This window comes from Haemorhous mexicanus, chromosome 2, assembly GCF_027477595.1.
Source record: "Haemorhous mexicanus isolate bHaeMex1 chromosome 2, bHaeMex1.pri, whole genome shotgun sequence".
NCBI lineage: Eukaryota > Metazoa > Chordata > Aves > Passeriformes > Fringillidae > Haemorhous > Haemorhous mexicanus.
Window position 1 is genome coordinate 14,658,309 of NC_082342.1, and position 17,886 is coordinate 14,676,194.

General features: G+C 40.3%; 1 protein-coding gene across 4 annotated transcripts in view; it reads right to left on the minus strand.

Annotated features, from left to right (window-relative positions):
- Positions 1-17,886, minus strand: part of APP (amyloid beta precursor protein) — a 198,231-nt gene that overhangs the window by 37,801 nt on the left and 142,544 nt on the right. For all 4 annotated transcript variants that reach the window (XM_059873139.1, XM_059873131.1, XM_059873121.1 and 1 more), the window contains 2 exons: positions 7,461-7,589; positions 5,310-5,409 (listed from right to left, as the gene is read on the minus strand). In XM_059873139.1, coding sequence (XP_059729122.1) covers positions 5,310-5,409; positions 7,461-7,589 — 229 coding nt within the window. The remainder of the gene's footprint in view (positions 1-5,309; positions 5,410-7,460; positions 7,590-17,886) is intronic.

Below are 17,886 nucleotides of genomic sequence, written 5' to 3' on the forward strand. Positions count from 1 at the left end.
GCTATGGGTTTTTGCAACTACTGCAAACGCTCACTCTATTTACATTGTCTGGATGAAGCACATTTGGCAACTAGTGCAAAACCCAACTGCCCTGATGACAAGCACCACTGGTGACTATTCTTTATTTTTCTCTATGCCAGTTCACTGAACATGGTCTGTTTCAGTGAAGACAAATCGTGGAGTGCTAATTCATTTACCCATGCCTCAACAACACTGTTTTACTTTAACAGAAAAAAAAAAAATTAAGGCATTTTAAGCACTCTGATGCATGACATTATAGCATCAATCAGATGCTACCAGTATTTTTGCTCTATTTTTAGAGGAAGACTAGAACTGGTTCCTATTAAGCAACCTAGAGCTGCCACCTCTACAAACAAACAAAAAGCAATTTCAAGAATTTTCTAGTCTAGCACGCTCAAACTGAGTTACAATGTAATTACTGTTCTTACTTGATATGAATTAGACCATTCTGCATGATCCCATTACAATACTTTTGTAAACCTTTAAACAAGCTTTTGACGCAGTCAATGTAAGTCAACCACCCTTTATTATTCTGATACCTTGATAGCACAACCCAACTTCAAATAAAGGTTCAGAAATCCTAAGTATTGCTTCAACATCTTTAACATTTTTGAAGGTGGAATTCTTCCCATCAGATAAATTTTAATACAGAACGACAAGGAAGAGTTACAGGAAAAAAAAAATACACTGAGAAGTCCCATTGCAGTCTGACAGACATTACTAATTACATATTCAAAACATGGAATGTTTTAAGGGAGAGGATGGTATTTTAACGGAGAGGATGAAGAAAACAATCACAAAAGTAATAGCACCAAACAAGACAAGACACAGAATTTGCTTTTGCAAAGCCTCCAAGAGCATGTTTTGGTTTTGCAGTATCAGTCCCCAGACCACTTTGGTTGTGGTTTTAAACTGTCAGTCTGTGGCAAGAAACAAATACCATTAAATCTCTTAAGAAGGAAACCACAGAATGATGGGAAACAGCATCCTAATTCAACTCACGGCAAGAAATGCAGAAAGGCTGTGGATTGACTACAGGTCAAAATTACACACTAGAAACAAAGAATCACAAATCTTTCTAATAAATGCTGAAAGACCAGAACAAGCTGAGGTAGTGCTAACTTTGCCCTCCACTCAGATAGGTATTGGGCCTGATGATTAAAGAGGAAGTGTTAAAGGAAAGGAAGTCTTCAGAGTCTGCAGCTGCTTCTAAAAACACTTACGAAAATACTCAAAGGAACTTGCAAGGCAAATGTCAAGAGGCAAATGTCTCTTGTTTCAAATTTTGTCATGCTAAGTTGGAGCACACAAATGTTTAAAATAGCACCTGACTACAGTACACTATATATATATATATCTAAAAGCAGGCACTGATTTGGGGTCAGCCTGGGTTTGCCTTCTCTTCTAGACAAGTAATATGTGTGTGGCATCCAGAAAATGCTGCAGAACAACAGGACAGACAGAGTGGAAGAGAATAATAAAATAACAATAGCTTGATTTGATTTGTCAAGGGACAGTTGAAATAATATTCTTTTACTTATTGCTCATAACTGAATACTTCTGATCTTAGGGACAATACTGCTACGGTATTACTACAGTGCTTAATACTTCCTCAGTGGTGGGCTAGAAAAGTTGAAGCTGAGGACAACAATTTGGAAACAAGTAGCAAACACAGAATTAAAAATTCAGATCACTGCCTACCCACATGACTGATGCACAAAGCTCTGACGTAGTTTCTGATTCAGAAGCTGTGCCTGCTGTGCCACTCTCTGCAATAAATTGCCTTTTACATAGATAGATAAGCAATCTAATCAAATAAGGATTTAAAGCAGGACGTGCTCGAAGGAACTGCTGATTTCGCTTAAAGCCTACTATTGCTTTTTCTGGGTTTCCATACATGTTAAATAGTATTTGAGATTTATCAGAAAGAAAAGGTGAGTACAAATATCTAGGCAGGCAAATAATCTGCTCAGATTTCTTTTTGTGTCACTCTCCTATTCATGGGGATATTCCTGCTCATAAGAAACTCCATTTATCACCAAGAACTACATCAATTGCCAAGAGCGACCTCTTTTTTAACACATTTGCATCACTGTCCCTTGTGAAATCATTTGCAGCCAGAATGCCCTCTCCTACCCAAATGACCTGCTTATTCTTTCCAAGCTTTTTCAGGTGACCTCTTTCTGCAGCTCTCAGACTGGCTCCTTTTCCTCTGCCCCAACATGAACAAGAGACTGCCAGCAATATCCTTTCTCACACATCTGGAATTTGCTGCTACATTACAGTGCCTGAAACTCTTATGGGGCATTTGCACATTACACATTGGTCAAAAGCTTAGGATGAAAGCCCTCAATTTAAATGCTGTTTTCTACCCTCTGGAGTGCTGTGAGTCTTCTAACTACCTATATGCTCCTATGACAGCCACTGTTAAAGCTGGTGGACATCAGCTGGTGATGGACACCTGCAGGTAAGGACTAAAACTCTGTTAAATTTTACCCTAAATTCCTACTACCATCTTTTGCTGGACTTAAAAAAATAACAAGAAAAGGCTGCTCTTAAAAGGCATAAGAGCCTGTTTTAAGCTTAGAAGCTGGATTTTTTATTTTGGATTTTGCACATTATAACAATGGCTGTAAGCCTACCTTTTAAGGTAGAAACTTCCAAACATGGTCTGCATTTTAAGGAGATTCCAAATGTCCAACAGCTAGACTGTGATTTATCTGATTAACTGTGCAAAAATAGGTCATAATATTTTTTAGCAATAGGAAAAATAGAGTGAAAAACAGCACCACGTTATATGTAAGAAGAATTACACCCATGGGACAAATTCATAGCAAACTAGATTTCATCTGTATTGCTGCTTATAGAGCTACTTGATTGGTTGAGGGAAAGACTACCCTTGTCAGAGCTCTGTTATCTAAAGCAAAGATTATCCATTCCTCAAAGTACAAACTTTTCATGAAGAACTCTACAGCAGAGTGGAACTAGAAACTAAAACTATAATCAAGAAAGAAAATGAACTAAAACTGTTTTCAACCATGTCTCCTTATAAGTAATTTATTAGTCAGAATCTCTGTATGAGATGTTCTTACCTCGTTTATTTTTCAAATTTTCTACTGACTCAGACTTTCTAAGTCAATGGTTCCAACAAAACGTATTTAATCAAACATCTGTCCTTTTAATGAGAGTTGTAATACTTCTTGGGAAGGCTACAAAGTGAAGTTTTATTAGAAGTTTACTTCTCCACAGATTTTGTAGCTGCAATAGATGTCCTTTTCCATGGGTTTAGGAAGAGTACAGAGACTAAGAAATTCAGTAATTTCAGAAGAGAATTTTAAACAGGCTGATCAGAGCTAGAAGGCTCAAAGCTAGAAGGATACTGTCTTCTTGAACACATGGGAATGAACTCTACAAACTTTCATTAAAACCAACATGTAAAACAAAGGATACAGACAATATTATCAACAAGAAGAACATTGGCACTGAAAGACATTGCATTATGGAAAACTATTTTATCTAGAGCTGATATTTTACCCAGAAAAGATAGTACTTTAATTTGTGCTGCTCAGTAACTCCCAATTGTGAGAACTTCGTTTTAATTGCTTTAAACTTTGCAATGCATTGAACAGTTTTTAGCACAGCCTAAACCACAAAAATAAAAAAAATAACAAGATAAGGAAAAACTGCTCAAGAGACTGTAACAAACATTTTCTTTGTGATTTCTTAGCTGCTCTCAACTTATTAAGAAATTATACCTTAGTAATTTTAGGCTCCTTTTTGCTTCTAAAAATTAGTATTACATTTGAGATTAGGAGTCAGATTCTTGTAAACCACTCAGCAGTTACTAGACTTTTGGTCTCATGCCACTTCAAAGATTCTGGAATTCTTGTTCCACTTCAGTACACAGAAAGGAGAACAAAATTTACAAGAATGTCCTCAGTAACAAGCATTAACATTACCAAGAATAGAAGAAATTGAAATTTGAAGCAAAAACCCCAAGGGAATGATAGCAGTGCAAAAAGTAAACTAAGTGAGCATCTCAAAGACCTCACAGTACTGACATCTTCTTTCTGCAGAAATGACATGCTTTCAAATTATCAATAAGATGTTGTTCCTCCCTGAATGACTCTACATCCACAGACTGAGACTGTTGATTGTGCCTTATAATTGTGGAGCATATAAACACAGTTAAGGACAATTACTAACCAGTTACCTTTTGGCTGCCTCCCAGTCCCTTCCACTATTTCTTGATCTCATCTCCAGCCCTCTCAAGCAGAAGCATATCTCCATCATAATTCATACTTTGGGCAAATAAATCCACCACTACTCCTTGTCCATCCCTCCCCGTGTCTTAAATGCATCCTAATCCTTACTGCAGTGGCACAACTCCCTCCCTCGTGTTTTGAAGAAATCAATGACTTATTTATTCAGCTAAACCTGTTTACTAGTGAAATTAGTATACTAACTGCCACTTACTGCCACAACTTGTGCAAAAATGACTGTCCCATCTCTGACCTTTACATGTAACCTTGTGTTATTTTTCTTAAAGACAAACATTAGCAACGTGATGTCCAAAACTGAGTGCAGTTGCCTTGCTGCAATAGCAGCAAATGGCAAAATGTGAGCGCTGTACTGGAGATCTCTGTGCTGCAGCAATGCCACAGCCAAGGGCAGGAATCTGGATGGAAGGAAAGGCCATTCTCCCTCACAGCTATCTACCATTACAGCTCTGAGGGAAGAGGCAAACAAAGGTCTGCTACTGGATTCATACACAGTCCAGCTTGTATGCTGGAAAAAATGGGAGGAGCAGAGATATCAATTTGATAACTAACGAAGAACTAAAATGCATGACCACTAGGATACTGCCAAGTTGATACCCTCAGATGCTTGGTTCTGCAACCAATTTTTTAGCTGTGGGATTTCCAAATGGACTATATCATGTAAATACTTACCAGGTAAACTAAATATCCAAAGGACAGGGTTTGCCTAAATCTCATTGTCAATTGCTGCATCCCTATAGCATGGAAGGCTCCAAATGTCAATTAACATATTTCAGGGAAGACATTTACAGCAGCATGATGATGCCACTGCATGGGTTATACAGGATTTGTCTTTCAAGGGTTCATTATAATTTAATTCAAAATTTAAGAATGCTGCCAGGTTTACTCTTCTATTTTTCAGCTGAGGTAGTATATCAATAGGAAAAGTGAGATGATATATTTTTGCTTTTGGTGGTAATTTCTCATCACAGAAATAAATGTCTTTTTCTACATTAGTAGTTTGCATACCAACTTCATCCTGGATCTCCTCTGCCACAGCAGGCACATTGTAGAGGAAGGAGAGAGACTGGTTCATGCGTTCATATATCACGCGTAGATGTGTCATAACCTATGGAAACAAAAGTATTCAAAGGAGGGGAATACAATGGATAATTTGACATTATCACAAATTTCATAGCTTATAGGAAGCAAGACCGTTTTCACTTGTGCAGGATAAGATTTCAATATGCTCTATGTATCAAAACTGTCAAGCCTATTACAAAATTCACCTTACTCCTACAGCTGCTAAAAAATACCATTCTAGATGCTCTTCCATAGCCACCTGAAATCCCATGGAAATGCAGTAATTTAAAGTAGGGGTTTACATTTGCTGTGGGGCAGAACATGCACACAAGCAGCTGTTGTGGCAGAAGTCCACAGCTTCATTCTTCTTTCAGCAACATTTACATTTTCCCATACTCATAAGTTTTCACATAACATGTAAACCAAGTGAGGCACAGTGACTGCTGCATCAAAATGTTTCAGATGTTTGGATTTATTTATTTCCTAATCCAAATACTGTGAAAAGAAACAGCTCTCAAAAGAAAAAGAAAAAAAAAGGTAACATTTACAAATAGCAAATATTTCAGCTGCAAACAAAAACATTTCCACCCAGAAGCATTACTGCATCCTCTCATTTGACTACAGCTCTATTGCCTCAAGTGGCCTCACATTGTTATGGGTTGAGTTATGACATCATATGATATGTACCCAGGCTACTCTTCTAGTATCATCTCTCTTCAGTAGAAGGAGAAATTGAGGTGCATCTTAGACTGACAAGATAATTAGGCCTAACAAGTAAAATGAGTTGCAGACAGCAATTTTAATGAAACAGCAGCATGATTTCTTCAAATCTAAATATTTATGCTATTGAACAAAATATTTTGTTTTCCATTTTCCACTGAAAAACATTCCACAACCAGAACTCCCAGGCCACATTTATTTCCCCAACCATCTGACCAATTCTAGACACAGAGATGATATATCAATATTCATTCCTACAATGACATGTTAGACAATACACTGCACTTCTTGTATTTATAGGTCAGATTCTATTCCTCACTAGTGCTGCCACACAACCTGCACCCTGCAAAATTTCACTGATTTTTGTTATTAAATAACCCAATGAGACTTGGAAAAAAAAAAGTTATGACAGATGCTTAAGACAAGGCAAAGACAATAGTCACTGCAGAAGACTTTTAGAAGTGTGCATTTCTCATTCCAGCAATTCCAAGACAGCATGTTCTCAATGTATACATTTGGCTGAAACAGATATTTGAAAATCTAATCTGCCATCCAGGGAGGTACATGGTTTTGATTTTTCTTCTAGTGATGTCAGTCAATTCAAAAACTGCAGCTGGAACAGTGCCTGCCAGTGAATCTTACGGAGGGAACAGCAGCAGATTGCACAGATTCCAGCACACTGCTTTTACAGCTTATCCATTGTGACTCCAATTTTAATTGCTGTTTCGAAAACCAAATATATCTTCAATCTTGGGTGTTTTCACTCTGCTTTCTTGCCCACCATGATTTATGAAGACAAGATAAAAGATGTTCCAAAACATATGCATTGAGGACTATAGTAACATTCAGCAGTTAAATGCCATGAAGGACAGTGGCTGTTTTAAAAGAACACATTAAACTCAAGTGTATGGCAGTAATCACATTTATAGACATCACAAGTGCCTCTGCAATGACTATAGAAAGGTTGGTCACAGTCAGATGGCTGCACCACTTCTGGTTCTGCCACTTCAGCTGAGAGAAGCACAACCATGTGCTGTTGCTAAATCTAATACTGATGTTTTTCCAGAGGTATTATTTACCAAAGCACTAATGAAGGCTCTCAGCATTAATGCTCTGGAGGGCTCTTCAGAACATGCCCATGACTGACTCATGGTCCAGATAGACAAAAAAACTTGTATTCAGTTCTTCTCAGAACAAGAATCATACTTACATTACTCTATCACTTTGCCTTAATCTTCTGATGGAAAACAGATTGGTTTTGATTGCATTTAAAGCTGTCCATGGAAAGGAGTTGAGTATTTTATAAAAAATAGGTTGACAGAAATTTCACAATAGTTATGAACTAACACAACCTCACTAACCATCAGTGGGGATTACCTGAGATCTGATTTGGGCAGCTTTCTTTGGGTCTACCATGCGGACGTGTTCGAAGTGTTTGAGAGTGTGCTGTCTGTCCTTCTGCTCAGCCCGCACATACTTCTTCAGCATGTTGAATACGTGACGAGGCTACAGAGAAAGAAAAAAGAACAGAAAAACCATCAGTTTAGAATGACACATGCTTTCATTTCTTGCACTGGAGATGCATCCCAAGCCAAAAGCCCTTGGTGCTATCTTCTGAAGGCAAGTCTGACTACTATAAGGAAGATCCTCTCAAGTGAACACCATCAGGATGCACCATTAAATAGTAGGTGTAGGCAGCAGATAATGTTCCTGAGAAGGGTGTTCAGATTTCTGTGTTTCTATGAATAACCAATCACCAGACTTGACTGTAAAACTTAAGGTGAAAAAAAAGTCACAACATTCCTGCCCTGTCACTATTGTTACTCCACGAGAGGAGAAAACAGAGGAAAAGAACCACAGAGCTGAGGTACAGAACATACACATCCAGAACACACAACTGACTGAAAATACATAAGAAAAAAGAGACACCTGCCCAGTTTTCTGAAGTTTCTCAGCTTACATGCCAGATTTTGCAAAAATATGAAGTCTATTGCAAATAATATTAATCAGTAAAACCTAATGGATATATGCCTTCAGGCAGGTTATTGAATACAAAGAAAGAAAAAGAAAGAAAAGATCAGCAGCTGAAGGGAACTTGAAAGTATACACAGTGATGGCAGAGCACTGAAGACTAAGATATGTATTACTATGTACTTTCCTGCTCTGCACAATAATACAGTGCCAAAACAGGAAGTGATCTCCAGCATCCAGCTAAGACATCCATCTTTAACTCTGAGATGATATGGATTCTGGAAATGCAGTCTCCCTTCTCTCCTTTCCCACTTGTGGTGCTGTGCTTTGCATCCTACCTGAAGCTGCTGAGCAGTGAGAAGGAATAGAAGATGGCCTTACTGTGCAGCAGATTAAAGAATGAACAGAAGTGATAAAGAGCCTGCCTAGGCACAGAGAGTGACACAGGGAAGAAGGTATGGAAGTGATAAAAAAAGTGTCAGAAGCTCTGGGCACAGCTTTCCAAAGCAGGAAGAACTGTGGGTGAAGATGAATTTTTAAGAAGACTTAGATTCATGGACAAATATAGAGCTTAAACTGATTTAACATTTACACAAGAGATGAATACTCAGATATGGAATCCAAAGATTTCAGAATCTCTTCAGTTTAAGAGAAGCAACAGATTCAAAAATGTCTGAGGAAAGCAAACCAAAGGTTATTTGAAGAAGAGATGTGAGACAGAAATAGAGACATGAAGCCATATCCTGCCAGAGAATTAAACTTAGTGTCTCCACTGCTGTAAATTCACTCATGAGAGAAATAACTCAAAGTCCCCAAAGCCAAGTACTCTCAGAAGAAGTTGCAAGAAATTGTGGACAAATGCTGGAAAGTGAGTAATCCTCACAACCTTGTGGGAATGGCCAAACAACTGAAATGTCAACTGTAAAGCTCTATTGAAAGGAAGGCTAGAAGACCAGAAAGTTTAATAACAAGAAGAAAATTTTGAAGAGAGATATTTAGCTACCTTTCCTGATAATTCAACTTTTCTTACCGCCAAGACATGTCCAGGTAACAGGCTAGGGTTATGCTGATTACTTAGGAATAATATGGGTACTGTGTACTCCAAAACTCTGGACTGGCTGGCAAGAAGCTTAAATCCACAGTCTCATGGCACACTCTGTTTAGGCAAATGCATCAAAAAAGACACACTTAATAAGATGTGAACCTACCAACTATTTTAAGCACATACTGTCACACTGTTTGCTCCAATCAAACTCATTCCAAAGCTCCCCCTTCAGCAGATTCAAACACCTGTTTTTATCAACAACTGAGCACAACTGAGATTGATCGTAGTCCTTCTTACAAGCTATTGTAACCATCCAGCAGATGTGCTCATGTCTTTGGGTATTTTTTATTTGTTAGTTTAAAATCCCATTTATGCTAGAGAATGTTGTCAAAGTACTATTTCATGTAGCTTTCCTGAGTGCCTGGGGACTTGCATGCATTTGATACTTGTGGACAGGTTCACAGACAATGTATCTGGGCTACACAGACTACCTAGGGTGACAATGCACCATTAAGAACTGAAGTTTTACCTAGAACTGTAGAGAATATGCCTTGTCTCTTATTTGAAAGATGAGTCTTTCTGTGGTCTTTTATATGAGATCTAAAATGCCCATAACCCAGTTTCCAGCAAGTTATATATAAACATGCAGATGTCCCTATACTGATCCTAATCTGCTAGCTCAGATTTTAAGGGAGTGATCAAACAGTGCAATTTCATTGAGCTTGGAAAATGGAAACATCACGTGTAGGTTGCATGGCTAATATCTCTCATGGGAAAAAAAAACCTCTTCTCATGGAAATCCAAAATACTTACTACAAAGAAACCACACTAAAACCATAATAAAGCAGGTCTGTGTATTCAAAATACAACTTCCTGGCTTTGTGCCATGGAACTTCCATGGGAAATTCTAAGCTGGCTTGTCTTTTTGATCAAAATTCACTCCAAATCAGAGAGGAAATTTGCACAATGCTATTTAACTTTGTCTTTAGAGAAAAATCAATCATCAGTCCCTTCCAATTACTGCTCTTGCAATGTGCAACAATTGCTTCTTTTCATTCCCTATTCTGAATACCTTGTGTATCATATTCAGTACATATTTCACTCGCTACATTATTAACTTGCAGGTCATGTTTCATCATGGAGAAGTAGCTCATTTTAGAAACATTCAAGTTGAACTGGATGAATGCAAACACTTACTCATGGGCAAGACACATAAATCCCCATCCAGATACCTGTTCTGTGGAGTTAAAAATGCCTTCTAATAATTTCTACTAATTTGTAACAAAACATGTTATCTCACACATCAAAATCACACTGCTATAATGGTGCCCAAGACTTACATTTGCCTCCCCTCTCAAGGACTCCTCTGGCAGCCAAATTAAATGAAAACTATTTGACTCAATCTCATTATTTGTTTTTCAGTATTTCAACTTACTGAACTCTGACAAATTAAGACAAATTTTGTTTCTGCTCACTATTTTAAAACTCTTAATTCTAGATATAACAAACCTGCCAGGGTTTAAAACGACACTCTGGAAAATGGAACTAGCTGACCACATTTCTTGAAATCTGACTCTGTATAAAAACAGAGCTGAAATCCATGCTATTTCACTAAAAAACCTTCAAAATTAAGTTTTTGTGGAGAATTCCACAGCTGGAAATTAATGGGTTTGGAGAAGCAGAGCTAAAGGGTGGAGTATTAGAGCTGGACTGACTGTTGTTTCCTGCTGCACAGAAAGATTTTTATCACCAATTCAGCAGCAACACGTTGGCCTTTCTCCAGCTGCATATTTCCACAGCAACCTTCTTAGACTCAGGAAATGCTTTGAGCTTCCCAAACTCTGAGACACTGAGCATGGACCCCCCTGTAGATTCCTCTTCCCTGTTCAAACAGCCAAACCGGAATAGTTCCAATCTGCCCTGTGCTCTCTCTGTGAACAGGCACTGCTCCCAAGCATAAAAAGTACCAGAGTAAGTTCTGAAGAAAAAGAAAACATGGGAAAAAAATCAGATGGAATAATGTACATTACAGGGTTGATCTTAATGATCTCACTCTTCTAAGCAAGAATTTCTATTTCAGTTAAATAGTGCTGAATTAGAGGAGAAGGATTTCAAACTGATTTTAAGGATTATATGCTCACTTTAATTTATGTGCAAAGTAAAGAGGTTAATTAATTACCTTTCAAAGTTTTCCTGTATGTTTCCCTCCTCTGAAACCCTTTATTTCATCAATTTTATTTTCTGCTTGTCTTTGTCACCCACCACCACCACCTTCCCACAGATAATGTGCCTCTCTTACCATCAAAGATTAGAAAGGAACACATAAATCCACAAAAATTTGACATGCACATGAAAGAGGGAACAGAAGCAAATTACAGAATCAATCTGCTCACAGAGAATGATGGATTTGAATTCCTCTAATGTAAAAAATTAAGGGGAAAATTTCCAAATGTTTTAAAAACTAGAGGCATATTGTTTCCAGCTGCCACAAATCCTCCTTTCCTGTAGTAAGCCCACCAAGGATGATGAAACAATATACTATTTTGACACTGGATACTGAACAGCTGCACCCCATTTTCAAAGGCAGCAAAGTACAGCAGCACAGCTAAGCTGCATCAGGAATCAAAAATGAGGATCAAATTTTGAGTTTCTGGGGAGCCTGCATGACAGTGCTTCTGAGAACAGAACAAGAGTACAAATATTTGGTTTCACTTAAATTTATTTTCTTGTACACCTTGAAACTATCCAATTTCATCTCTGTGTGCTCCCTCTCTCCCTTGCTGCCCTGAGTGCTGCTCAGAGGCACACCTCTGACACTGCACTGGGCAATCATCCATGTAACACATGAAAAAAACCTGCAGTTAGTTTTGGATCCAATACAGGAGCTATTCACAAAGGATTCACGGACTTTTAAACCCTCCTAATTGCATGCAGGACTTCCATAAAAAAGTATATATTTTTTTAATTTAAATCCAAATTCTTCCTCACAACTTAGAGAAAGAGACTCCATAACTTACAGTATTTAGAATGTATTTTGGCAGTAAACATACTAATAGCAAACCATGTAACTTGAAGCAGGGAGTGAAGGGGGTTCTTAAAAATACTTTGAGAACTCCAGAACCCCTCACTCCCACAATTTTTCTAATAATACTTAACAAGTTATCAGTAGGGTTATGAATTACTCTCCCAAAGATAACACAACTGCATCAAATGCACTTTTTGTTTACTAGGAAACTGCCAGAGTGAAATACAGCTAGGGTATCAAAGTTGCATTTTCCATTAAGCCCATTTTCTCTTGGGCTAGGCAGCTGAAGTTTGGATCCACAGTGTATTCAAGCTTCTGGCTCCATATCCTGGAAAGCATTTAGTGGACTGGATTAACTCATTAGGTCTTTCAGCTATCATCAATCACTCCCCAGATTTCACCCTCACAGAATCACAGGGTTGGAAGAGATCTTTAAGGTCATTGAGTCCAACCCGTGCCCTAATACCACTTAAACTAAACCATGGCACCGAGTGCCACATCCAGTCTTTTTCTAAAACACATCCAGGGATGGTGACTCCACCACCTCCCTGGGCAGACCATTCCAGTACTTTATCACTCTTCCCATAAAACTCTTTTTCCTAATATCCAGCCTAAATTTCCCTTAGCTCAGCTAAAGACTATGTCCTCTCATTCTGTCAGTTGTTTCCTGGAGAAAGAGACCAACCCCCACCTGGCTCCAGCCACCTTTCAGGAAGCTGTAGAGAGTGATAAGGTCACCCCTGAGTCTCCTTTTCTCCAGGCTAAACACCCCCAGCTCCCTCAGTCACTCCTCACAGGGTTTGTGTTCCAAGCCCCTCTCCAGCCTCGTTGCCTCCTCTGGACGCGCTCAAGCGTCTCCAGGTCCTCCCCAAACTGAGGGCCCAGAACTGGACACAGCACTCAAGGTGTGGCCTCACCAGTGCCAGGTACAGGGGAAGAATGACCTCCCTGCTCCTGCTGGCCACACTGTTCCTGACACAGGCCAGGAGCCATTGGCCTTCTTGGCCACCAGGGCACACTGCTGGCTCATGTCCATGTCAGCCAGTACCCCCAGGTCCCTTTCTGCCTGGGCACTGTCCAGCCACACTGTCCCCAGCCTATAGTGCTGCAGATGGTTATTGTGGCCAAAATGCAGGACTCAGCACCTGGACTTACTAAACTTCATCTTGTTAGACTGGCCATCCATCCAACTGATCCAGGTCTCTCTGCAGAGCCCTCCTACCATCCAAAAGATCAACACATGCTCCCATCTGCAAACTTACTAACCATAGACTCAATACCTTCATCCATGTCATCAATAAAAACATTGAACAGAACTGGCCCCAGCTCTGACCCCTGAGGGACACCACTGGTGACTGGCCCCAGCTGGGTGCAGCACTGCTCACCACCACTCTGGCCTTGGCCATCCAGCCAGTTCCTAACCCAGCACAGAGTGCCCTGTCCAAGCCCTGGGCTTCCAGCTTTTCCAGGAGTGTGCTGTGGGAGACAGTGTCAAAGGCCTTGCTGAAACCCAGGTACACAACATCCACAGCCTTTTCTGCATCCACCAGATGGGTCACTTGGTCATAAAAGAAGTTCAAGTGGGTCAAACACGACCTACCCCTCCTGAACCCCCGCTGGCTGGGTCTGATACCCTGGCCATCGTGCAAGTGCTGTGTGATGACACTCAGTACAAACTGTTCCATAACCTTACCAGGCACTGAGATCAGACTGACTGGCCTATAATTACCAGGATCCTCCTCCCACCCTTGTTGTGAATGGGCATCACACTGGCCAGCTTCCAGTCCTCTGGAACCTCCCCAGTGAGCCAGGACTGTTGGTAAATGATGGAGAGTGGCTTTGCAAGCTCATCTGCCAGCTCCCTCATCACCCTGGGATGGATCCCATCTGGTCCCATGGATTTATGAACATCCAAGTGGCTCAGCAGTTCTCTGACTGCCTCCTCCTGGATAACAGGGGGACCATTCTGCTCCCTGACACCATCTACCAGCACAGGAGGACAGCTGTCCTGAGGACAAGCTATCTTTCCACTGAAGTCTGAGACAAAGACGATGTTAAACACCTCCACCTTCTTTCCATCTGCAGTCACTAAATTCCCTCCCGCATCCAGTGGAGAATCGAGGATATTCTTACCCTTTCTTTTGTTGTTAAAAACATTTGTAAAAACATTTTTTTATTATCTTTCATAAAAGTTGCCAAATTAAGTCCTAACTGAGCTTTGGTCTCTCTCATTTTTTTTCATCATGCCTGTCCTGGGGTGACTTTATGATGCTGAATTACAATTCATCCCCATTCATCTGTTTTGACCAGAAATAAGTTTTGCACCTTTAAGACTGGTTCTGAGAGTGAAGAGAAGAGAAGAAATGCACAATTTGTTTTCAGTAACTGCACTCACTCCTACACATTCCTGCTCCTGGACTGTGGTGTCTGTGGACAGAGCGGGACAGAGCTCTTCTTTGCATTTTAGTCAGTTTTAGCTAGCTGAGGCAGAGAAGTTCCCTGGACTTTGGTTTTTTTCTTCTTCTTGGAACTGTTTAAACCTGCTCTGCACTGAAGCCCAGCAGAGCACCAGCAGCTCATACCTGTGACCCACTGGGCTGGGCCTGGGCTGCGGCATTTCCAGCACCAGAGGGACTGATAACAGACTGAGTGAGCTGAGCTACAGCCCACAGAGGAACTTTCTGAGTCTGTCATCTCTTTTGGAGTGGCAAGAGGTTTTATTGTTTAATGTTGTTCATTTTTTGTGTGGGTGAATGCTTTGCCTGTTAAATAAACAGTTTTATTCCACTTTTCTCCAAGGAAATACTTTCCTGAACCAGTTGGGGGAGGAGCCGCTTGAATCTGCTTTCTAGAGGAACTCCTTTGGAGGTTCTCTCCCAAATTTGTCCTAAACCAGGACAAATACAATTTTTGGCACCCAACGCATGGCTTGAGAAAGTGGAAAAAAATCAGTACTGATTGCATTTTGGCTGTACTTACTCTGTATTGGGATAAAGCAGTCAGTAGCCATGTTGCTTGAATTCATGATGTCTCTCTGGGTGGAGGCCTTCATGTGTTTCTGGTCTCTAGGCACTCTTGAGGTTTTAATACCTTTCTGGTCCTTAGGCTTATTTTCTTATCCAGATATTTTCTTATCCAGCTCCAGTATTGCCCCAAATACATAGTTTTTACAGTAGAGGGGCATGGATTACAATAGCTATTGAGCTGGGCTTGGTGATAATGATTTATAGGGAGTTTACAAAGGTACTGGAGTTTGTTCAGGCTATGTATGGTTTATGGTGTCTTCATCCTACCCTGTGTCCTAGTTCCAGTTCCTAGTAGTTCTGGGGATTTATTAGTAATTGCACCCAGCTTGTTAGAGCAGGAACAGGGGATAAGGCTTTTCAGCCTTTCCTTTCCTTCTTCTTCTTTGAATCTGTTACGTCATTGTTTGAGAATGTTCAGTCTCCCCTGAATGTTAAAGATAGCACTGTCCTGGTATTTAATCTAGTAAGCTTTCTTTATAGGGTCTGCAGTTTGTCTAGAATGAGGGCTGAGATGTCCAAAGGAGCAGATAAGACATGTGACCCAGAAATAGACCCAGGTGTGGAAAATCCTGAGTGGTGTGGGAAACGGGAGGATATGGGCCAAACCCTGAAAGAATTTTCTGACCCTACAGCCTGGCACTTGCCACATGAACAAATACAGAACCCAGCTGAGGTGAGGAAATACTTGAAAGAGAAGTGCCATGGTGACTCTAAGGAGAAAAGGATCATTGCAAGAAGCTGGGCCCTGGCCTATGCTTATCACATGCTGCTAGATTCTATAGGGCAGCAGATAGAGGCAGGGGGGCAGGGAGATAAATCAGCAGCTACCCCAGTCACTCAGACTGCACCTAACACCCCAGCTACTCAGGTTGTAGCTAAACCAGACAGTAAACCTAAGCCCATAGCAAAACCAGACAGTGAGTCCCAACCAACGGCTCTTGCTCCTACCACAAGAAGCAAGAAACACACAACCAAAACCGATCGGCCAGTGGATGATGACGACCCTAGGGAAGGACTCTCAATGCCAATTACTGACACAAAATCAGAAGTCACTATTGAGTCCTTTTCCCTGAAGGCCCTCCGTGGCCTATGAAAATGCCCTAGAAACCTGTCACGGACATATTTTATGTAAAAACCTTTTGCTAGGATTTTTTCTCCTGAGAAACTGAGAGGCCTCAGAAATGAAATGTAAACAATAATTATCTGCTGCTGTGGAATACAACAGGTGCATCTTTGGTCTCATGTGGTTGTTTTTAATTAATGGCCAATCACAGTCCACCTGTCTCGGACTCTCTGGTCAGTCACAAGATTTTATTATCATTCTTTTCCATTCCTTTCTAATCCTTGCAAGCCTTCTGATGAAATCCTTTCTTCTATTCTTTTAGTATAGTTTTAATATATCATTTTCTTTTAATATAATACATAATAAAATAATAAATCAGCCTTCTGAAACATGGAGTCAAGATTCTCGTCTCTTCTCTCGTCATGGCACCCCTGTGAACACCACCACAGGAACCCCCTTAAATATTTTCTGGGATACCTGACCCTCCTTCCAAAGATGATACATCCTCTTTTTACTCCTAAATTCCTTCAAAACCTCCTCCTCTCTTTCAATACAACTAAACAAATAATCCTGCTGAATTCAAGGTCAGTGTTTTCAAGTGCTTTGGCATGCACCTGATCAGCAGTTCAACACCTCAACTGTCATCAGCTACAGAGCACACAACCAAAAAATGCTGAAGCAAGGACAAGACCATCTACAAGACTGAACAAGGACTTGTTTAAAGACATTATTTTTTAAACTGTTCACCCCTGTTATTTTGAGATGAGCCCCTGTCTAGTAGCACTTTCAGCTAATGTTACCTCCATGCTTGCTGCCTACTCCTTTCAGAATTATTAGCTTTTGTAAGACATAGGTAGGACATATACTCAATAGAGGATGCACTTTTGTCTTTCAAACAGTACCTTCAAAACTTATTTTTAATAGACTAATGTCACCTTTCAGGCCTGGTGCTCTCCCCCCGACACAGGAAATGTTTTGGTAATTTAAACATCCTGGGAGCTGACTACTAGCTACATAAGCACAAAATGCAACTTTTTCTGGTCCCAGAGTCACTTAACATTTTTTTCCCTTAGAGAGTTCTGCAGCTGAAGTTCACTTTGTGTCCTCTGAGACCTTTCTGCTGTTATGTGTGGTCCCCATCATACCCTTCAACAATCACAGATACCCGAAGAACCAAGCTTCCAGCCTGACACACACACAGCTTGAAATCAAATAATTTTACTGGGGTACTTTTCAGACAGGATTACATTTGTACAAGGCTGAACTTCAAAGCAAGAAAGCTTGGCTCCAAAGCCAAATGTGGAACCCTACCTTTGGTGAACTACCCAAACCCACAGTGCAAGAAGGCAAACGTGACCCGCAGCCAGTCCATATACATACCTCAGTTCTGAGCCAGGCTCCAGCTACTTAAAAGAAGCCACATCCCAGCTTACAACTCATTAATCTGTCTCCTAATGAGTTCAAGCCCTTCACTACCCTCACTGTGGTAAGAGGTTATAACATGCAACTCACACTCGGGCCAAGTAGCATCCTCTACCAATTTAACATCAACTAGCTTCATTTTCCACAAATTACTGCAAAATACATGGAAACTCTTCACACAACTATCCTGAAGTCACCCCTCAACACTTTTACCTAAGTGAAAGATTTTAATTTTTACTTGGCAGACACGG